The sequence below is a fragment of the Octopus bimaculoides genome, chromosome 7 (assembly GCF_001194135.2).
Source record: "Octopus bimaculoides isolate UCB-OBI-ISO-001 chromosome 7, ASM119413v2, whole genome shotgun sequence".
In the NCBI taxonomy this organism is placed as follows: Eukaryota; Metazoa; Mollusca; class Cephalopoda; order Octopoda; family Octopodidae; genus Octopus; species Octopus bimaculoides.
The window spans coordinates 88,163,669-88,180,977 of NC_068987.1; the positions used below are offsets into that span (position 1 = coordinate 88,163,669).

Consider the following 17,309-nt stretch of genomic DNA (forward strand, 5'->3'; position numbering starts at 1 on the left):
GCAGAAAGAAGGAGTACAATGGCATTCGTTTCCTGAAAGGCACTTCTAACACTAAAGAAACGAAATTACTCCAACAAGGCTGGTATGGTGGTTGTGTGGTTAAGGAGCTTGCTGTGCTGCCACATGGTTTCAGGTTCAGTCCTGCTGTGTGACATTTTGAGCAAGTGTCTTCTATTGTAGCCCTGGACCAGTCAGTGCTTTGTGAGTGAATTTGGTAGACAGAAACTGTGAAAGGTTGTTGTGTGTGTATGTGCGTGTGTGTGTGTGTGTATGTGTGTCTGTCTGTTTGTCTATGTTTGTCCCCCCCCCCCAACTGCTTGAAAACTTGTGTTGGTGATAAATTCAATATGAAACTTAGAAAATACTTCCAGGGTTGATCTATGTGACTAAAACCGTTGAAGGTGGTGCCCCAGCATGGCCACAGTTCAGTGATTGAAACAAGTAAAAGGTAATAGGAAAGGAATTGAAACCAACTTATGATAGAAAATATTAACCCATTAAGTCCCAGAGTACTTAAATTTCTGAATATTACTTTTAAATTTTTGACAGGTGATTGAAAATAGGTTAAAATGAAAAACATAATTATTAAAACTCCTTTGCTTCAAATAGAAATGGAAATACTAGGCATCCTATAAATAGGACATTGAGACAATGTGATATAGCTTATTTGATGTTTTTATTTAGTGTCCTATTTATAGGACAGTGGGACTAAATGGGTTAATATCAATACAAATACCTTCAAATGAGTGATTTTAATTCAAAAGTTGTCCCAAGGTGGCTTATTGTGTACAACATTGAGTAACTTTTAAGTTATCTCTACAGATAGTCTGTAGAATTTTGGGCCAGCACTGCAAGTTACAATGTTTTCTATATGAATACATCTATGTATACAGTGTGAATTGAAGATAGAAAAACAAGCAATGGGTGTATATGCATATTTCAAGAGTTATTGCTCTTTCTTCAGCATCACATCCAACCCATCAACCATCCATGAACATATTGCTACCAAATATCCACTAAGTTTATCAATGCAATACTTCTGGATAGATCAATTTACATATTTCTTGCTAGTAGGGACACATATTAGCTACTTGATACTACAATAAGGTGGAGGCGCAATGACCCAGTGGTTAGGGCAGCAGACTCGGCGTCATAGGATTGCTGTTTCGATTCTCAGACCGGGTGTTGTGAGTGTTTATTGAGTGAAAACACCTAAAGCTCCACGAGGCTCCGGCAGGGGGTGGGGGGTGGGGGCGTTGACCTCTGCTGTACTACATTATGGTTGTCAAATATGGTGTCCCTACCAGCAACTAATATTAATTGAATACAGACCTTTACCATCACTGCTCCCTCTTACTTCTTCTCTCAGATGTCTTGTTTTTTGCCTGTTTTTTTTTTCTTATGATGCCCCTCTCATCTCTCTGTCTTTCCACCTCCCTGCTCTGCATAATAACTCTGGTCTTTTAACGTTTCTCCTGATTACTTCTTTTCCTGTCTGATACATTTATAGAACTTGAATCTAGTTGACTGACTTTTTATCAGACCGCTTAAATTAATTAATAGAACCCTTTCATATACATCACATTTGTCTCTTCCAATATATCACATCTATGTAACACAAAACAAATATTGCAGAATTGCTGTTGGAATATTACTAAAAAATGTCTAGCATTTTAAATGAACTACTTCAAATTATTATTCTAAAGTATATGATCAATTTTACTGATGTTTTGCTACAATAACTCTGTTGTACAAATATTGACTTTACATTTTGGCAAGTTTTTAGTCTTTTTCAGTCTAAGACATGTAGCATGCCATGTACTTTTCTGTAGGTGGCACGCTGGCACAGTTGTTAACTCATCCAACAAAGTGCTTAGTAGTATTTCTTTGGGCTCTTTACATTCTGAGTTCAAATCCTGCCAAAGTCAACATTACCTTTTACACCTTTTTGGGGTTGACAAAATAAAGTACCAGTCAAGTACTGGGAGTCAGTGTCCCTCCTCTCAAAATTGCTGGCCTTGAACCCCATAATGAACAAGTATTCTGTTCAGGGAGAATGAGGTCACTTATACACAATGGGAATCAGGTAAACCAGTTTTATGAGTCCTAGGGCTTGAGAAGAAATATGTACATTTACTTGTGTGTGTGTGTGTGTGTGTCTTTACTGGCACTCCATTGATTACGACGGAGAGTGTTCCAGTTGATCTGACCAACAGAACAGTCTGCTCGTGAAATTAATGTGCAAGTGGCTGGGCACCCCCCAACCCACCTACCCACACACTACTCAGGGAGATTCAGCATGACATACAATGTGACAAGATTGGCCCTTTGAATTACAGGTACAACTCATTTTTGCCAGCTGAGTGGTCTGGAACAATGTAAAGTAAAGTGCCTTGCTCAAGGACACAATGCACCACCAATAATTGAACTCACAACCTTACAATCATGAGCTGAGTACCGTAATCACTAAGCCATGCACCTTCACTGGGTATGACTATATCTACGTAAACACATACACAAGATACAGAGGCAATACACATACTAGAAGCAAAAACCAGCCACACCCAGTCCCTTAACAAAATATGAATGGAAAAACAACCACCCATTCCCCAAAACCATTTTACCATAATACAAGGATAAAGACAACGGAAATGATAGAGAGATCTGACCACACAATGCAGCAGGTAGTGCACTATAGTGTATTGCACAACAGTATATGGTATAATACAATTTAATTGACTAATTTGTGTTGTATACGTGTGTGTGTGGGGGTGTGTGTGCATGCGTGCATGCGCTTGTGTGTGTGTAAAACACACATCTAATGAACTGAATGGATGGTAGACTGACTGGCAACATGATCGGACAGGCTAGTTATATGAATGAACTGATAAGGGAAAGAGATGGCAATGAAACAGATAACTAAAGCCAAAATAACACACACACACACACATTGAGATGCATATATATGCACATACATGTACATGTGTGCATAATGAAAATGAAAACTGTGACAGAAACATGCACACACACTTGCACATGCATACATAAATACTCACTGCCATATACAGAGGTATGTATGGCACCTCAGCCAAAATTGCATAGAGAAACACGTATCTGCATATTCAAACACACATCAAAATGAAGCACGAAAGGAAACGGTTGCATTTTACAGAGCTTGCATAGAGAGAGCGCAGGAGGTCGGTGAAAGGTCACATTAACATGACAAAAGGCTTTACGTAACTAATCAATCAGTTGATTATGAAACAGAAGTGAACCAGAACCAGTGTTTTTTTTCTTTGTCTTTTGCTATTATACAGAATGACCATCTCAAAATACATGTACACACACACACACACATCATCAGCATCATCCTTTTAACATCCACTTTTCTGTGCTCACATGGGTGAAGTGGAATTTGTTGGGGCAGATTTTCTACCATCAGATGCCCTTCCTGTTACCTGCTTTCATCTGTTTCCAAGCAAAACAATACTTCTCCCATAGATATGTTTTCCGTGGAAGACTGGAAACAAACAACACTGCTTGTATAACAATGATGCTCATTTACAACCTTCGCATGATGTCAAGACAAGGGTACACACATACACACACACAATATAGCATATGATATAGTGTAAAATTGAGAGGGTACTTTAGTTTTCTCATGACTCTTTAGTCTTTAATCAGGACAGCCTCTCTAGTGCTGGTGCCATGACAAAATACATCCAATAAACTCTGTGAAGTGGTTGGTAATTAGAAGGGCAGCCAATGAAAACAGCTAACGATTAAGGTCATCATCATCATCATCTTACAGTACCTTTCCTCATTGTATGTTCTATTTTTAGCATGATTGTGCGTAATAATAAATTTGTATGAAATATAATGATTTTGTTTTCTTTTTCTCTTTTAATATTGTGATTTAATGTTTGTTTGTTTTGTTTGTTTGTAGGGTTATCTCTTTATCACAGTGCTCATCAGTGCTGGCAGTGACCTCATGAAATTGGTCATTCAGTCAATCAAGAATGACCTTAACAGCCGCAACCCAGTACATGTTAACCTAGCTTTACAGTGTGTTGCCAATATTGGCAGCCGAGAAATGGCAGAAAACTTGGGGACGGAGATTCCACGTTTACTCGTATCCGGGTCAGTCATTTTCCACTCTTTCTTAACTCTCTTTAAATGGATGATTTTCTTTTTAACCAAGCATCGTTTCAAACAAATTTAGTCTTTCTTCATCATTAGGTGTTGTTGTGTCTGTCTGTCTGTCTGTCTGTCTGTCTATGTATCTATGTCTGTCTTTCTGTCTATGTCTGTCTTTCTGTCTATGTCTGTCTTTCTGTCTATGTCTGTCTTTCTGTCTATGTCTGTCTTTCTGTCTATGTCTGTCTTTCTGTCTATGTCTGTCTTTCTGTCTATGTCTGTCTTTCTGTCTATGTCTGTCTTTCTGTCTATGTCTGTCTTTCTGTCTATGTCTGTCTTTCTGTCTATGTCTGTCTATGCCTGTCTGTCTATGTCTGTCTGTTTGTCTATGTCTATCTGTCTATGTGTCTATGTCTATGTCACAGTTACATCCTGTATGGCAATTCTCTTGATACAAACAGCCATACGGTTCATCTGAAAGAAAATGAACCTGAAATACAGTACTCCCATAACAGTTTATTTATGACAGATCTATGGTTTTGTATATTTAACCAGTACACTGTCACAGTATTGTATTTGCATGTACAGAATCACATGTCTCCTCCTACAAAACTACATCAGATTATCTTTCAGTAAGTGTATGATGCAACCTATTAAATTTGCTTTTATCCTTGTAAAACAGGGGTGTATCTTATGCAGAAATGTATCTTATATGGTGGCAAATACTGTAGTCAGTTTTCATCAAATATTATTATTATTATTTTCATTTCTTTCTCCTCTTCCAACCTCATAAAGTTTCTCTCAACTGCTGGTAGAATTTATCCCTAAAATTGAGGTTGTTCATTTATTTTGCTCCATATTCCAACCAAATAAATTTATCGATCCTCTTTCTATATTAGTTTATTGTTCTACAGAAATTCCCCCCCCCCCCCGTAATGCTTGATACTTTCCTAACCTGTTAAATTCCACACATATCTGTAAGTCATATGATTGTTTCTTCTCCTTCAAATCTCACCTCATACCATCATAAAATACCACCTCATACCATCATACCATTGGATAATATTGTGCTGGATACATCTTTAGTAAAGAAAACTGCTTCTTAATAAGTTTGGAGCATGTAACTATTACTAAAAGAAAACAATTATTAAAATCTTCACTGCTTAGAAAATTCTTCTAAATTCCAGTTTTAATATACTTTTTATCAAAATATGATTTGAAACTTTTATTATTGGAAATTTCAATATCGCAATTCAATTACAAAAGTATTTTCTATCCACTGTGACATAGTGACTTTAAACTGCAAGATAGCATTTTCTTAACAGCTCAATTCATACTTTTTCTGGAAATATAGTTGTTTCAATATTTGTAATGCTACTTTCTGTAGACATATCAGTGAACAGATTTCTCCAAACTATAAGGTGAATTCAGCGTCAGCCAAATAATGTTGATTCCAGCATCCTTTCATATTTGTTGGGCGTTGTTGAAGAAGTAGAAAAGTGGTTTTATCTTGCTTATGTCAATTACACCAAATATAAACTTGTTATAAGAATAAACCATGATAGGTGTGGTTGGAGGTCTGATCATAGATCTACTCTATCACAGCTAACTTGAACTTCAACAACACACACACATACACACACACACATCTTCTTTTCCTGGGACACTATTTCAATTTTTGGAAACCAAGTTAGAACTACACTAAATTTCTCCATCATCTTCACAAAGAGATTCTGCCAAATTCTTTATTGATGGTTAGCTGATTAAAGTTTAGGTTATTCTGTTTCACATTCTATATTTAACTAGCATTCTTGTATCCTTTTTGTGTTACATCTAAACAAATCCTTTTTCTTTTTGGTGAGGACTTCACATAACCCTGCACACCACACCACCACCAAATTTGTGTGACAGAAATTATTCTTATTTCCTTCCTTTGATCTGATATTCTTCTTCTAATTATTTGTGATGTTCCAAATAGTCCATTATTAATTAGATCTTACATTCTGTTGCTTGCTTCATGGAGAGTCTTTCATAGAAATAATATCTGTTTACAAATGTATTTTTCTGTTTTGTTTTGTAGGGAGACTATTGACTCTGTAAAGCAAAGTGCAGCCTTGACATTGCTGCGTTTATTGCGCACTTCACCTGACTTGATCCAGATGGGTGAATGGACATCTCGTGTTATTCACTTGTTGAATGACCAACATATGGTAATAATTCTTCACTTTACTGTCCAGCATTTAGATTACTCTGTCAAATGTAAAGCTCATTTATTTCATACTGTTTTGAATTAATCATGCATTATCTTCAAGGTTTCTGTGATGTGATTGTTTATTTTTAGAATTACGTAGTAGGGTTGGTGTGAGAAGCTGGATCTGGACAGTTTGGATGTTAAACAGATAGAATATTTGGGCCTGATATGGTCAGTTTAAATGCTAAAGAGTTAGGTCTTATGTGGTCACTGAAATGTTTTGAGTAGAATTATCGCTGATATGCAGTAAATGGCCATTGTAATAACTTGACCATCCAGCTCATATGATGACAGTTGAACATAATTGCTACCCCTCAAAATATTTTGTTGGTTTATGTTATTATTAAACTGGAAAATACATGCTTTAACCCTTTCGTTACTGTATTTATTTTGAGATGCTCTGTATTTCTTTCAATTAATTTTAAATATAACAAAGAACTTAGTAAAATAACTTAGTTATCATTCAGCTAGTGTTGGGAACATAAATTGTGACTAAAGTTTGGTGGAAGATTTCAATTCAAAACTTATGAAAACAAGACATTTGTACTACAGAGCCAGAGCCAGTTTCAGCTGGGTTAATATCAAAAGGGTTAATGCACTAAAAACTTTTTTACCTGAATATGCATTGCAAATGTTGGGGTGAGTATAATATACCTGTGCACCTTTTATGCCATCAGATCTGTTACTGTTACTGCAATTTGACATTCTGTGTTCTACTAAAGTCAGGTAGAAAGGACAATGGATAAAACAACCATAATGATTTTCAATAGTTTGATCACAAAGTAGGGGGCAACCAAAGAATGACTTAGTAAACACGAAAGTAAGACAGTGAGGTGCAACAGGAATGCATTTATTGATAGAGAGAAAGGGCATTATGTTAAAAAAAAGTAAGACATGTATGGAACGAAAATAATGAAGAAATAACGTAGAAACAATGTACCGTGACCTGTATGGTTCTTATTTGTAGCATTAGGTTTTAAAAGGTTGAATAATAGTTTACAATATAAAGATAGACTACATGCAGTTCGTTATGCAAGCATCAAAATTTTAAACTAAAATTTTTTATGTCACCAACCTTAAGTTATTGGATTGTATACGCTATGAAGGGTGTAATAAATTTTTTATTAAAAGAAAATATATACTTTTCTATAAGCTTTAGTAATTACACGCACGCACGCACGTGCACACACACACACACACACACACACACCACGCATGCGCACATACATCAAAGAAAAGCAATATTTTTCCATTGTGGTGTCTGTTACATATTTCCCGTGGAAATATTACTATGCATGTATCCAAGATTTTCAGATACATAATCACATTAAATTACTTAGTAAATTAATTACTGTGTGACCTGATAGCCAGTTCCTTGGCTGGAATGCTTACTGTGAGGTCTGCTTGATTCTCCAAATCCAACTGTCTACTTTGTGTGTGTGTGTGTATGGGTATAACAAATTATGATTTAATTTATAATCTTAAGTTTTCTGTTAATAATATTTATAATATCATTTATTGAATGTTCATGTTTGCAATTTATTTTTAGGGTGTTGTCACCTCTGCTGCAAGTCTTATTGAAGCTCTTGTGAGAAAGAATCCTGAGGAATACAAAGGCTGTGTGTCATTGGCTGTATCTCGGTTGAGCAGAGTGAGTTACTCTTTTCCTTCTTACTTTTTGTCTGTTTCATACAATAGCAGTTAGCAGTGAAAGATATAATTATTTGCTTGACTGACAGACAAGCTAAAGGAAGGATGCTGCTTCACTATAAATTCCTGGTGAGTAATTTTCTGTGAAAGGGATACCAATTTGGCAAAAATATATTTCTGTTTTCAATGCATTTAAGTACGTTGCTTCATACTGAAAGGTCAACAGTTAGGGATGTATTGGCTGTAATTACATGCTATTATTTATTCAGACTCTAAGAACTCTGAGCTGGCAGAATTGTTCACACATTGGATGAAAGTTTAGTGGCATTTCCTCCAGTTCTTTACATTCTGAGTTCAAATTCTGCCACAGTCAGCTTCACCTTTTATCTTCTCAATTTTGATAAAATATGTACCAGTCATGTATTGGTGTCAGTGTAATCAACACTCCTCCTCGTCCTACTCTGCTGGCTTTGTACCAAAATTTGGAACCAATATCTCTTCAGACTTTAAAGGCAGCAACCTGGCATAACCATTTGTGCATTGGATAAAAACTTAGAATGTAAAAAAACCAAAAGAAGTGCTGCTAAGTTCAAAGTTTGTTGCCATTGACTTTGCCTTTCACCCTTCTTTTGTGGGGTCCATAAAATAATTACAAGTTACCCTTAAAACTAGTGGCCTTGTTCCAAAAATAGAAATGAATTATTTTCTTCATACTCTACTTATATTCCATTCCTTTCTCTCTAATTCTGTTTTCCAATAATAATTCTAGATGATAGAAGTTTGAGTGGCTGTGTGGTAAGTAGCTTGCTTCCCAACCACATGGTCCTGGGTTCAGTCCCACTGCGTGGCACCTTGGGCAAGTGTCTTGTACTATAGCCTCGGGCCAACCAAGGCCTTGTGAAAGAAGCTCATTGTATATTTGTGTGGGTGTGTGTGTATGTTTGTGCCTGTGTTTGTCCCTGCCACCATCGCTTGACTGCTGATGTTGGTGTGTTTATGTCTCCACAACTTAGTGGTTCAGCAAAAGAGACCGATAGAATAAGTACTAGGCTGACAAAGAATAAATCCTAGTGTCGATTTGTTTGACTAAAAGCAGTGCTCCAGCATGGCCATAGTCAAATGACAAACAAATGAAAGAATATATATATATATAAGGCATTGCTGTGTGGTGAGAAGCTTGCTTCCTAACTGCAGGGTTCTGGGTTCAGTCCCATTGCATAGCACCTTAGGTAAATGTTTCCTACTATAGCATCAAGCTGACCAAAGTCTTGTGAGTGAATTTGGTAAACAGTAACTGAATGAAGCCTGTCATATGTATATGTGTGTGTGTATGTTTGTGTCTGCATTTCTCCTCCATCATCGCTTGACAACTGGTGTTTGTGTGTTTAAATCCACATAACTTAGCAGTTCGGCAAAAGAGACCGATGGAATGAGTACCAGGCTTTAAAAGAAAAATAATAAGTTCTGGGGTCGATCCATTTGACTGAAATAATTCTTGAAAGCAGTGCTCCAGTATGGCTGCCATCTTCTGATTGAAACAAGTAAATGATAAATGATACACAGACACACCTTATAATTTCTCAAGTTTATCACAGAATCACACTTTTATTACCTGCTGCTAAATGACTTTTAGGTTTCATTAAAGCTTTACCAAAAGGTTTCTCAAATAGATAATATTCCAAGTCAACTGGCGTTGTCGGTACAATGTCTTCTTTCATAAAATTCCTATGGCTTCTCTTTTTTTCTATCTGCTCAACCTTAGCAATGCTCCAGAATTCATTTATTTATTTACATTTCTGTTGCTTAATTTTCATTTTGGCATTATTATAGTTTTTATTACGAGGTACATTAGCTTTAATATCTACTGGCATATTATTATTATGTTGCTATGCTTTGCTGCAAAGGAAATACTAATACCATTCCAATTCCATTAGTGTGTAACGAAGTTAAGAAAAATAGCTTCATTACCAGGGGGTGGGTGGGAAAATGTTTGCTAATCCTTCTTTCAGCTTTCATGTGTGTGTGTGTGTGTGTGTGTGATATGTATCAGTCATTGGTCAGTGCCTATGCTAGGGTACTACCTTGAAGGGTTTCAGTTGAACAAATCAACCCCAGGACTTATTTGTAACTTTTTAAGTCCTGTACTTATTGGTCTCTTTTGCGAAACTATAAAGCTATGTGGAACATAAACAAACCAACAACAGTTGTCAAGTGGTGATAGGCAACAAACACGTGCACACACACACACACACGCACATGATAGGCTTCTACACAGTTTCCCTTTCCCAGATTCCCTGACAAGGCATTAGTCAGCTCACAACCATAATAAAGTCGATGTAGTTTTGTTATTCTTCCTGCTTCGCTCAGTCTCCTTTATTGTCTTCTAATATACATTATTAAATGATATAAACTTCATCTTCAATATTAAACCATCATTTTCCTGTTTTTCTTTTCTCTATAAATAACCTATTTATTTAATATTTCAATGCAAAGATATATCAAAAGAACACAATGTCTTCAGCAGTTTCCTTTTCTTTTTCTTCTTCTTCTTCATTATTTGTTTGTTTTCATATGCTTTATATTTTCTTATTTCATTTGGCCAATTTCATTTAGTTGTTCAATTTTCCTAAGTATAAATCTAATAGGTTTTTTCAACATTTAATCTTCTGAGTATTGCACCTCATAAAATAATATAGTTTTTCTTAGCTAATTTTATTCTCCCTCCTCTTTTTTCTCTGCGTCTGTCTGTGTTTCTTTCTTTCTCTCTCTCTCTCTTTCTCTCCTCGTGCTCACACAGAACTTTCTATGATGACCTATTTTTGACCAAACATATATTATGTTCGTCTAGTACACTTAATCTACTTATGGTTAAGACAGCATTTTAAAGTTTAGATGCTCAAGAAAAATTCCTTCCTGTGTTATATGATATTTTCAACATCTCGTTAATGCCAGTCTATTCTGATAGAGTAAATTTTGCACATCAGCTTCATCATTCTGTTTTAATTTTCTTCTGAGTAGACAATTGACAACAGACCAATCAATGCTTATGAAGCAAGTGACTGTATGTGCATGTTAATTGATGTATGTTAGCAATGTATAACGAGCATTTCATTTTCTGGAGATCGGAAGTATTTCAGAAGTTTGAACTTAGGAACAAAGAAGTGATTAGTCTGGTCTGCTGCTTACCTGTCTGCAATTCATATCCACCGACTTTATCCTCATCATTTAATGTCCTCTTTTCCATGCTTGTATGGGTCAGATAGAATTTGTTGAGACAAATTTTTGTTTCCAAACAAGGTGATTATTCCCTCATGGCCAGACACATTTCTCATAGAAGACCACCTTTATTTGTATGACAATGATGCTCATTTAAAGCCATCATGTGATGTCTACACAGACTTACATCCTAACACACACACACACACACACACACACACACATTCCCAAACAACACTTATTTTAGTGCTGTTGACACCGCTGGATTGAATGGTACTGTCCAGGTGTCGAAACCATAATGATATCTGCGGGGCAGCTGATGATGGAGGTATGTTGGATTGTTGGTATGGCTGTTTTTGTATATGTGGAATAGTATTATAAAACATCCTTTTGATATATATTTATGTATATCGTTGCTATTATGCAAAAGGTGTCGTAAGTCTAAAATGTTGCTTTTTCAGAAAATGAAAAAAATAGTTTCACCATTCCATAGCAAAACCATTGTACTACACTTTGACAATTTTTAATATTTTGGTGTCTGAAGCAGCTGGAGATACGATAGGCCCAGCTATCGCAAGTAAAAATAGATATTGAAAAACACGCATTAGGGCAAATTTGAACATATGACAATTTAATGTAACAGCAACAATACACACACACACATACACACACACACTGGGGACTGCTGAAAAGTTCCTGGCTTTGGATATAAGAAAATATGTGAGGATCAGTAAATTATGATTTTATTCACTGTGCGGGTGACACGTAAAAGCACCCACTACACTCTCTGAGTGGTTGGCGTTAGGAAGGGCATCCAGCTGTAGAAACTCTGCCAAATCAGACTGGAGCCTGTTGTTGCCATCCGGTTTCACCAGTCCTCAGTCAAATCGTCCAACCCATGCTAGCATGGAAAGCAGACGTTAAACGATGATGATGATGATGATGATGATATTCCCCTCTCAGATTCACATACTTGTTGCAGTGGTCCTTCAGTTATTCTAGACCCTGTAAAAGAACTTGGAAGGTTGGGCCACCAACCAGGCCTTTCGCAACACCCTTAAAGCCTGGAACTTTTCAGCACCCCCTCATATATATGCATAGATACATGATGGGCTTCCACATAATTCCTGTTTAACAAATCCACTCACAAGGCTTTGGTCATTCTGAAGCTATAGTAGAAGACACTTGCCCAAGATACCACACAGTGGGACTAAACCTAAGATTACATAGCAGGGAAGCAAGTGTCTTCTACAATAACTCTGTGCCGACCAATGCCTTGTGAGTGAATTTGGTAAACAGAAACTGTGTTGAAGCCCATTGTGTGTGTGTGTGTATTTGTGTCTGTCCTCTCAACACTGCTTGACAACTTTTGCGTCTGTGTGTGTGTGTGTGTGTAAGAGAGAAAGAGAGGGGGAAGGGTGAGAGAAATAATGAGAATTAGATTGAACACTAATTGACTGTATCAGATTAAATTCTTCTTTGGATATAAATTCATTTGGTATCTTAAAACATTCCTCTCTTTCAATATTAGAACAAATGATTAGATTTTTTTTCTATTTGTTTTTATACAAGTTTTGCTTTGCTTCCATTATCTTTACCTTCAATTCCTCTGTTTTTTTCCAGTTTAACATAAAGCAATCGTGCAATCTATCTTGGAATTAATTCTTGCAATGGTTGAATTTTCTTGTTTTTGTTTTCCTGAGGTTGTTCCCATTTTTTTTTTAACCATTCTCCTTTGCCATTTCGTTCCATAACTAACTAACTTTGTAATGTTTATTCATTCCTCTGTTCCAGTTTACTTTCTGGAAGATTAGTTAACTAACAAACAAACTCTCTTTCTTCAGATCAATTAATTGTTTCTATTTAAAGAAGGCTTTCTAACTAAAATCTTCATTATTAGATTTGTTAAAATTATTCTGTTCTCTATGCTATTTGTAGCCTCAGAAAATGTAAGATTCTTAAAATTCTCTCGTTATTTTATTATTATTATTATTATTATTATTATTATTATTATTGTAATTTGATATGCTTAATTTTGTTTCAAGTTAGTTTATTGATTTTTCTGGATAATGTCGTTGAAGCATATTTGCTTCGAGGTTTGAAATTTGAAAAAGAAATATTCAAGACATTTGGGAATTTCACGCTTGTTTAATCTTTGATAACTAACTCTGAAATTGTTAATTTATGTAGACAAATATTTAGTGAAAATTTCCTCAGTGAAAATTTACAAAAATATTATTAAAATAATATTGTTATTTTGTTTATTGTTTTAATTGTCATGGGGTACTCTAAAATCCTTTTGCTTCCATTTTCTGCCACATCAATAAGAATGTTAGATTATCAGAAAGGTTTCTAAATAAAAACCAAATAGTAAAGATCATCATCATCATCATCATCATCCTATGCTGTGTTAGTTTGCAGGGATATTGTCTTGAAGTTTGGTGACAACAAGTCTCCTCAAACCTGAAGAATCTTTTAAGATTCTTGCAGAATAAAGGATTGCATTTTTCTGCAGGTTGACATTGCAAGTCTCAATTCCAGTATTTCTCAGCCTCTTTGGTTGCAGTTCTGTATTGTGCCAAGTGCACCAATTACCACAGGAATAAGTGTTGCCATGGTCTTCCACAGACCCTCTTCATGTTGCTGGCTAGGTCCTGGTATTTCTCAATTTTTTTTCCAATTCCAATCTTTTATCATATGATTTTATGGAGTCTATGATTTCACACTTTTTTTGTCCCCTATAATCATATCTGGTCTTGTAGCTTCAAGACATCATCCTGTCTCATATGGCTGGTAAAAATGCTCACCGAATGGTTTTTATAGGGAACTGGAAGTCAAATTCTAGAATGTTTGAGAAAACCTGTCCATGCCATTGTTTTACATTGATTGGCTGGTTAATAGACCAATCACATGCAATTATGATGGTTTGTTTTGTGATCTCTGACGATGTATCCAGGGATTTGGTTTTGAATCACTGCTACAGTGTTGTTGCCTTTTTTAAAATTTTGATTTGCTTTTAATGGACAAACCGTATCAAATGCTTTGGTGTTTTTATCATTACAGATTGTTACTTCATCATACACTGACCTTCAGGATTACACTTACTATTTTGTTCCTGCACCTTGGTTATCAGTGAAGTTGCTAAGGCTGCTACAGAATTATCCTCCTCCAGGTAACCAATTCCTCACTACTAAATCTTGATTTGTTTTGCTTTGATGTCTCTTACATCCCAAGTGTTCAGAGTTAGTCTTTAATCAAGGAGTCACTGCAAGGTGGGAGGTAGTAATCTATTGCCTAGTTTAACTGTCATTTGGCACTTTGGATCCGTCTATTACGAGTATTTGGGGTGAATCTCCAGTTTGAGGAAAGCTTCTTCTCTCCCTTTTAGCAATCTTAGAGACTCTGTATAGGTCATGGGTATTGCCATCCCTTCCTGGTAAAATGCTTTAGAAAAATGGTTTTCATGTATTTATCATCATCATTGTTTAGTACATGTTTTCCTTGCTGGGTTGGACGTTTTGACAGGAGCTGAGGGCTGTAGCAGGCTCCATTGTATGCTTTGGTATGACATTGGAGTTGGCATTAAGGAAGGATGCCATATTTGCACCTATAAAACTGTAAAAATTAAAAATAACATCTCATTCATGCTACAGGTAAAATAGGTGAGAAATATGAAAAGTTCATAATGTAAATTATATTTCACTTAATTTGATGTTTTTTTTATCACCTAATTTAAGATCAGACTTCAATGTAAAAAAAAATAATCTCTTAATTTTTCAAAAGTTAACCTTAGACAAGGATATCAATATCTATTTCTTGTGTAAGATTTTATTTATTATGAAATAGATAATTATGTCATGGTTGGCAGTGAATTTAGTGAGAAATCATGTAGAAAAGGTGCCCCTCTTACTTTTGTTTATTCTAATTCTTGTGATTATAACACAAGAGTTCAAGGCTGGTTGGCTCTGGGAATATATTTCTGCTGATAATCTGGTTTGAAGTTTCCAAAGATCAAAGTATTTCTTAGCATGAGAGAGTGTGGTTTCCTAATGTCATTTGTTATGATGCGTTGCTTTGATGTAGGAAGGAAATAGATTGGAAGTTGATAACCCTAACCCTAACCCTTCTACTGTAGCTTCTGGCCAACTTAAGCCTTATGAGTGGATTTGGTAGGTGGAGACTGAAAGAAGCCCATCAGATATGTGTGTTTGTGTTTATCCCTACTCCTTGACAGCCAGTGTTGGTGTGTTTATGTCCCTGTAACTTAGCAGTTCAGCAAAAGAGACTCATAGAATGAGCTCCAGGTTTACAAAAATAGGCACTGGGGTTGATTCATTTGACTAAAATTCTTCAAGGCGGTGCCCCAGCATGGCTGTAGTCTAATTACTGAAACAAAAGATAATGTTTATTTATTTCTCTTTGCTCCCAAGGCATAACTCCTTTGTTTTGCATATCTTTTTTTTTCTTCTTGCCACTGACATCTAATGTAAGAGATTTTCTCTCCGCAGAGGATCCAGCCGTTCGCACACGTCTCACGGAATGCTTGGAAACTATACTCAACAAAGCACAAGAAGCACCGAAATCTAAAAAGGCACAGCATTCCAATGCCAAAAATGCAGTATTGTTTGAAGCGATAAATCTAATCATTCACATGGACAGTGATCCTAACCTTTTAGTTAGAGCTTGTAACCAACTTGGACAGTTTCTTCAGCACAGAGAGACCAACCTCAGGTATATTGTGCTTTTATCCATATTAAAAATCTCCCCTTCTTTATCTTACTCTCTAACTTCCTCTCCTTTCTCTTTCAGCTAGGGCATCCATGTATCTACTCTATAGCAGTATCGACTTTATAGTGAAGGCACGTGGCTTTGTGGTTAGGGCATTTGGCTTGCGATTGTAAGGCTGTGAGTTCAATTCCTGGCGACGCGTTATGTCCTTGAGCAAGACACTTTATTTCACGTTGCTCTAGTCCACTCAGCTGGCAAAATGAGTTGTACCTGTATTTCAAAGGGGCCAGCCTTGTCACACTCTGTGTCATGCTAAATCTCCCTGAGAGCTACGTTAGGGGTACACGTGTCTGTGGAGTGCTCAGCCACTTGCTTGTTAAATTCACGAGCAAAGTGTTCCATTGATCATATCAGCTGGGACCCTTGTTGTCGTAACCGACGGAGTGCTCCTACCTACCTACTCTATAGCAAGACATGTTTCTGTTCCTCTATACATTTAATCTCTCAATTAATACAAATCCACCACCACCGTCCTGCCTCAACACCACTTACCACTTCCCAGCTGAGGAATTTTGTCTTGCAAGTTGCTTGGTGACCCTGTTGGTGCTCGTGCCTTGTGAAATGCACTGGTGCTGGTGTTATGTAAAAAAAAAAAAAGCATTGGTGCCATGTAAAAAACACCTAGTGATCTCTGTAAAATGGTTGGCATGCCAAACAGACAATGGAACCTGGTACAGCTCCTGGCCCTTACCAGCCCCTGTCAAACCATCCAACCCATGCCAGTGTGGAAAACAGATGTTTGATGATGAGGAATATTATCTATTTGTAATATCATTTTTTATTGAACCTTTGTTCTTCAACAAGTTAGCACATGCTGTTATGCCAAGGTCAAAATTGTTAAATAATGTACGTAACATTTTGTTTTTTTGCATTATTTACATTATTTACATTTGACGGATATTTGTCCTCATCTTGTTTGTTGTTATTATTATTATTATTATATGCCCACGCACATATAGGGTAGTGGTTAAGAGTGTGGGCTACTAACCCCAAGATTCCAAGTTCGATTCCTGGAAGTGACCTGAATAATAATAATAATATCAAAAAATACCTTAGGAATGAGAACCCAGGTTTGAAATTTCCTCAAGACACCTGATGTAGGTTGGAGGGTATATCAGTCGAAACGTTGTGTTAACAACAAACAAGATGAGGACAAATATCCGTCAATGTAAATAATGTACATAATTCCTCGTCTCTTAAATATAGAACTGTATTTTGTTTTTTCCGTTTATTTTTTTTATAATTAAAAAAAATCCTTGTTGCAGAT

The 17,309-nt window shown here is 36.2% G+C and overlaps 1 protein-coding gene across 1 annotated transcript in view; it reads left to right on the forward strand.

The window, feature by feature from the left end:
* The window catches only part of LOC106884155 (AP-2 complex subunit alpha-2), a gene marked incomplete at its 5' end in the record, with an annotated part of 47,803 nt that overhangs the window by 5,640 nt on the left and 24,854 nt on the right, over positions 1 to 17,309 (forward strand). The window contains 5 exons of the mRNA XM_052969456.1: positions 3,947 to 4,140; positions 6,218 to 6,347; positions 7,938 to 8,039; positions 14,318 to 14,426; positions 15,763 to 16,006. Of these exons, the coding sequence (XP_052825416.1) occupies positions 3,947 to 4,140; positions 6,218 to 6,347; positions 7,938 to 8,039; positions 14,318 to 14,426; positions 15,763 to 16,006 (779 nt within the window). The remainder of the gene's footprint in view (positions 1 to 3,946; positions 4,141 to 6,217; positions 6,348 to 7,937; positions 8,040 to 14,317; positions 14,427 to 15,762; positions 16,007 to 17,309) is intronic.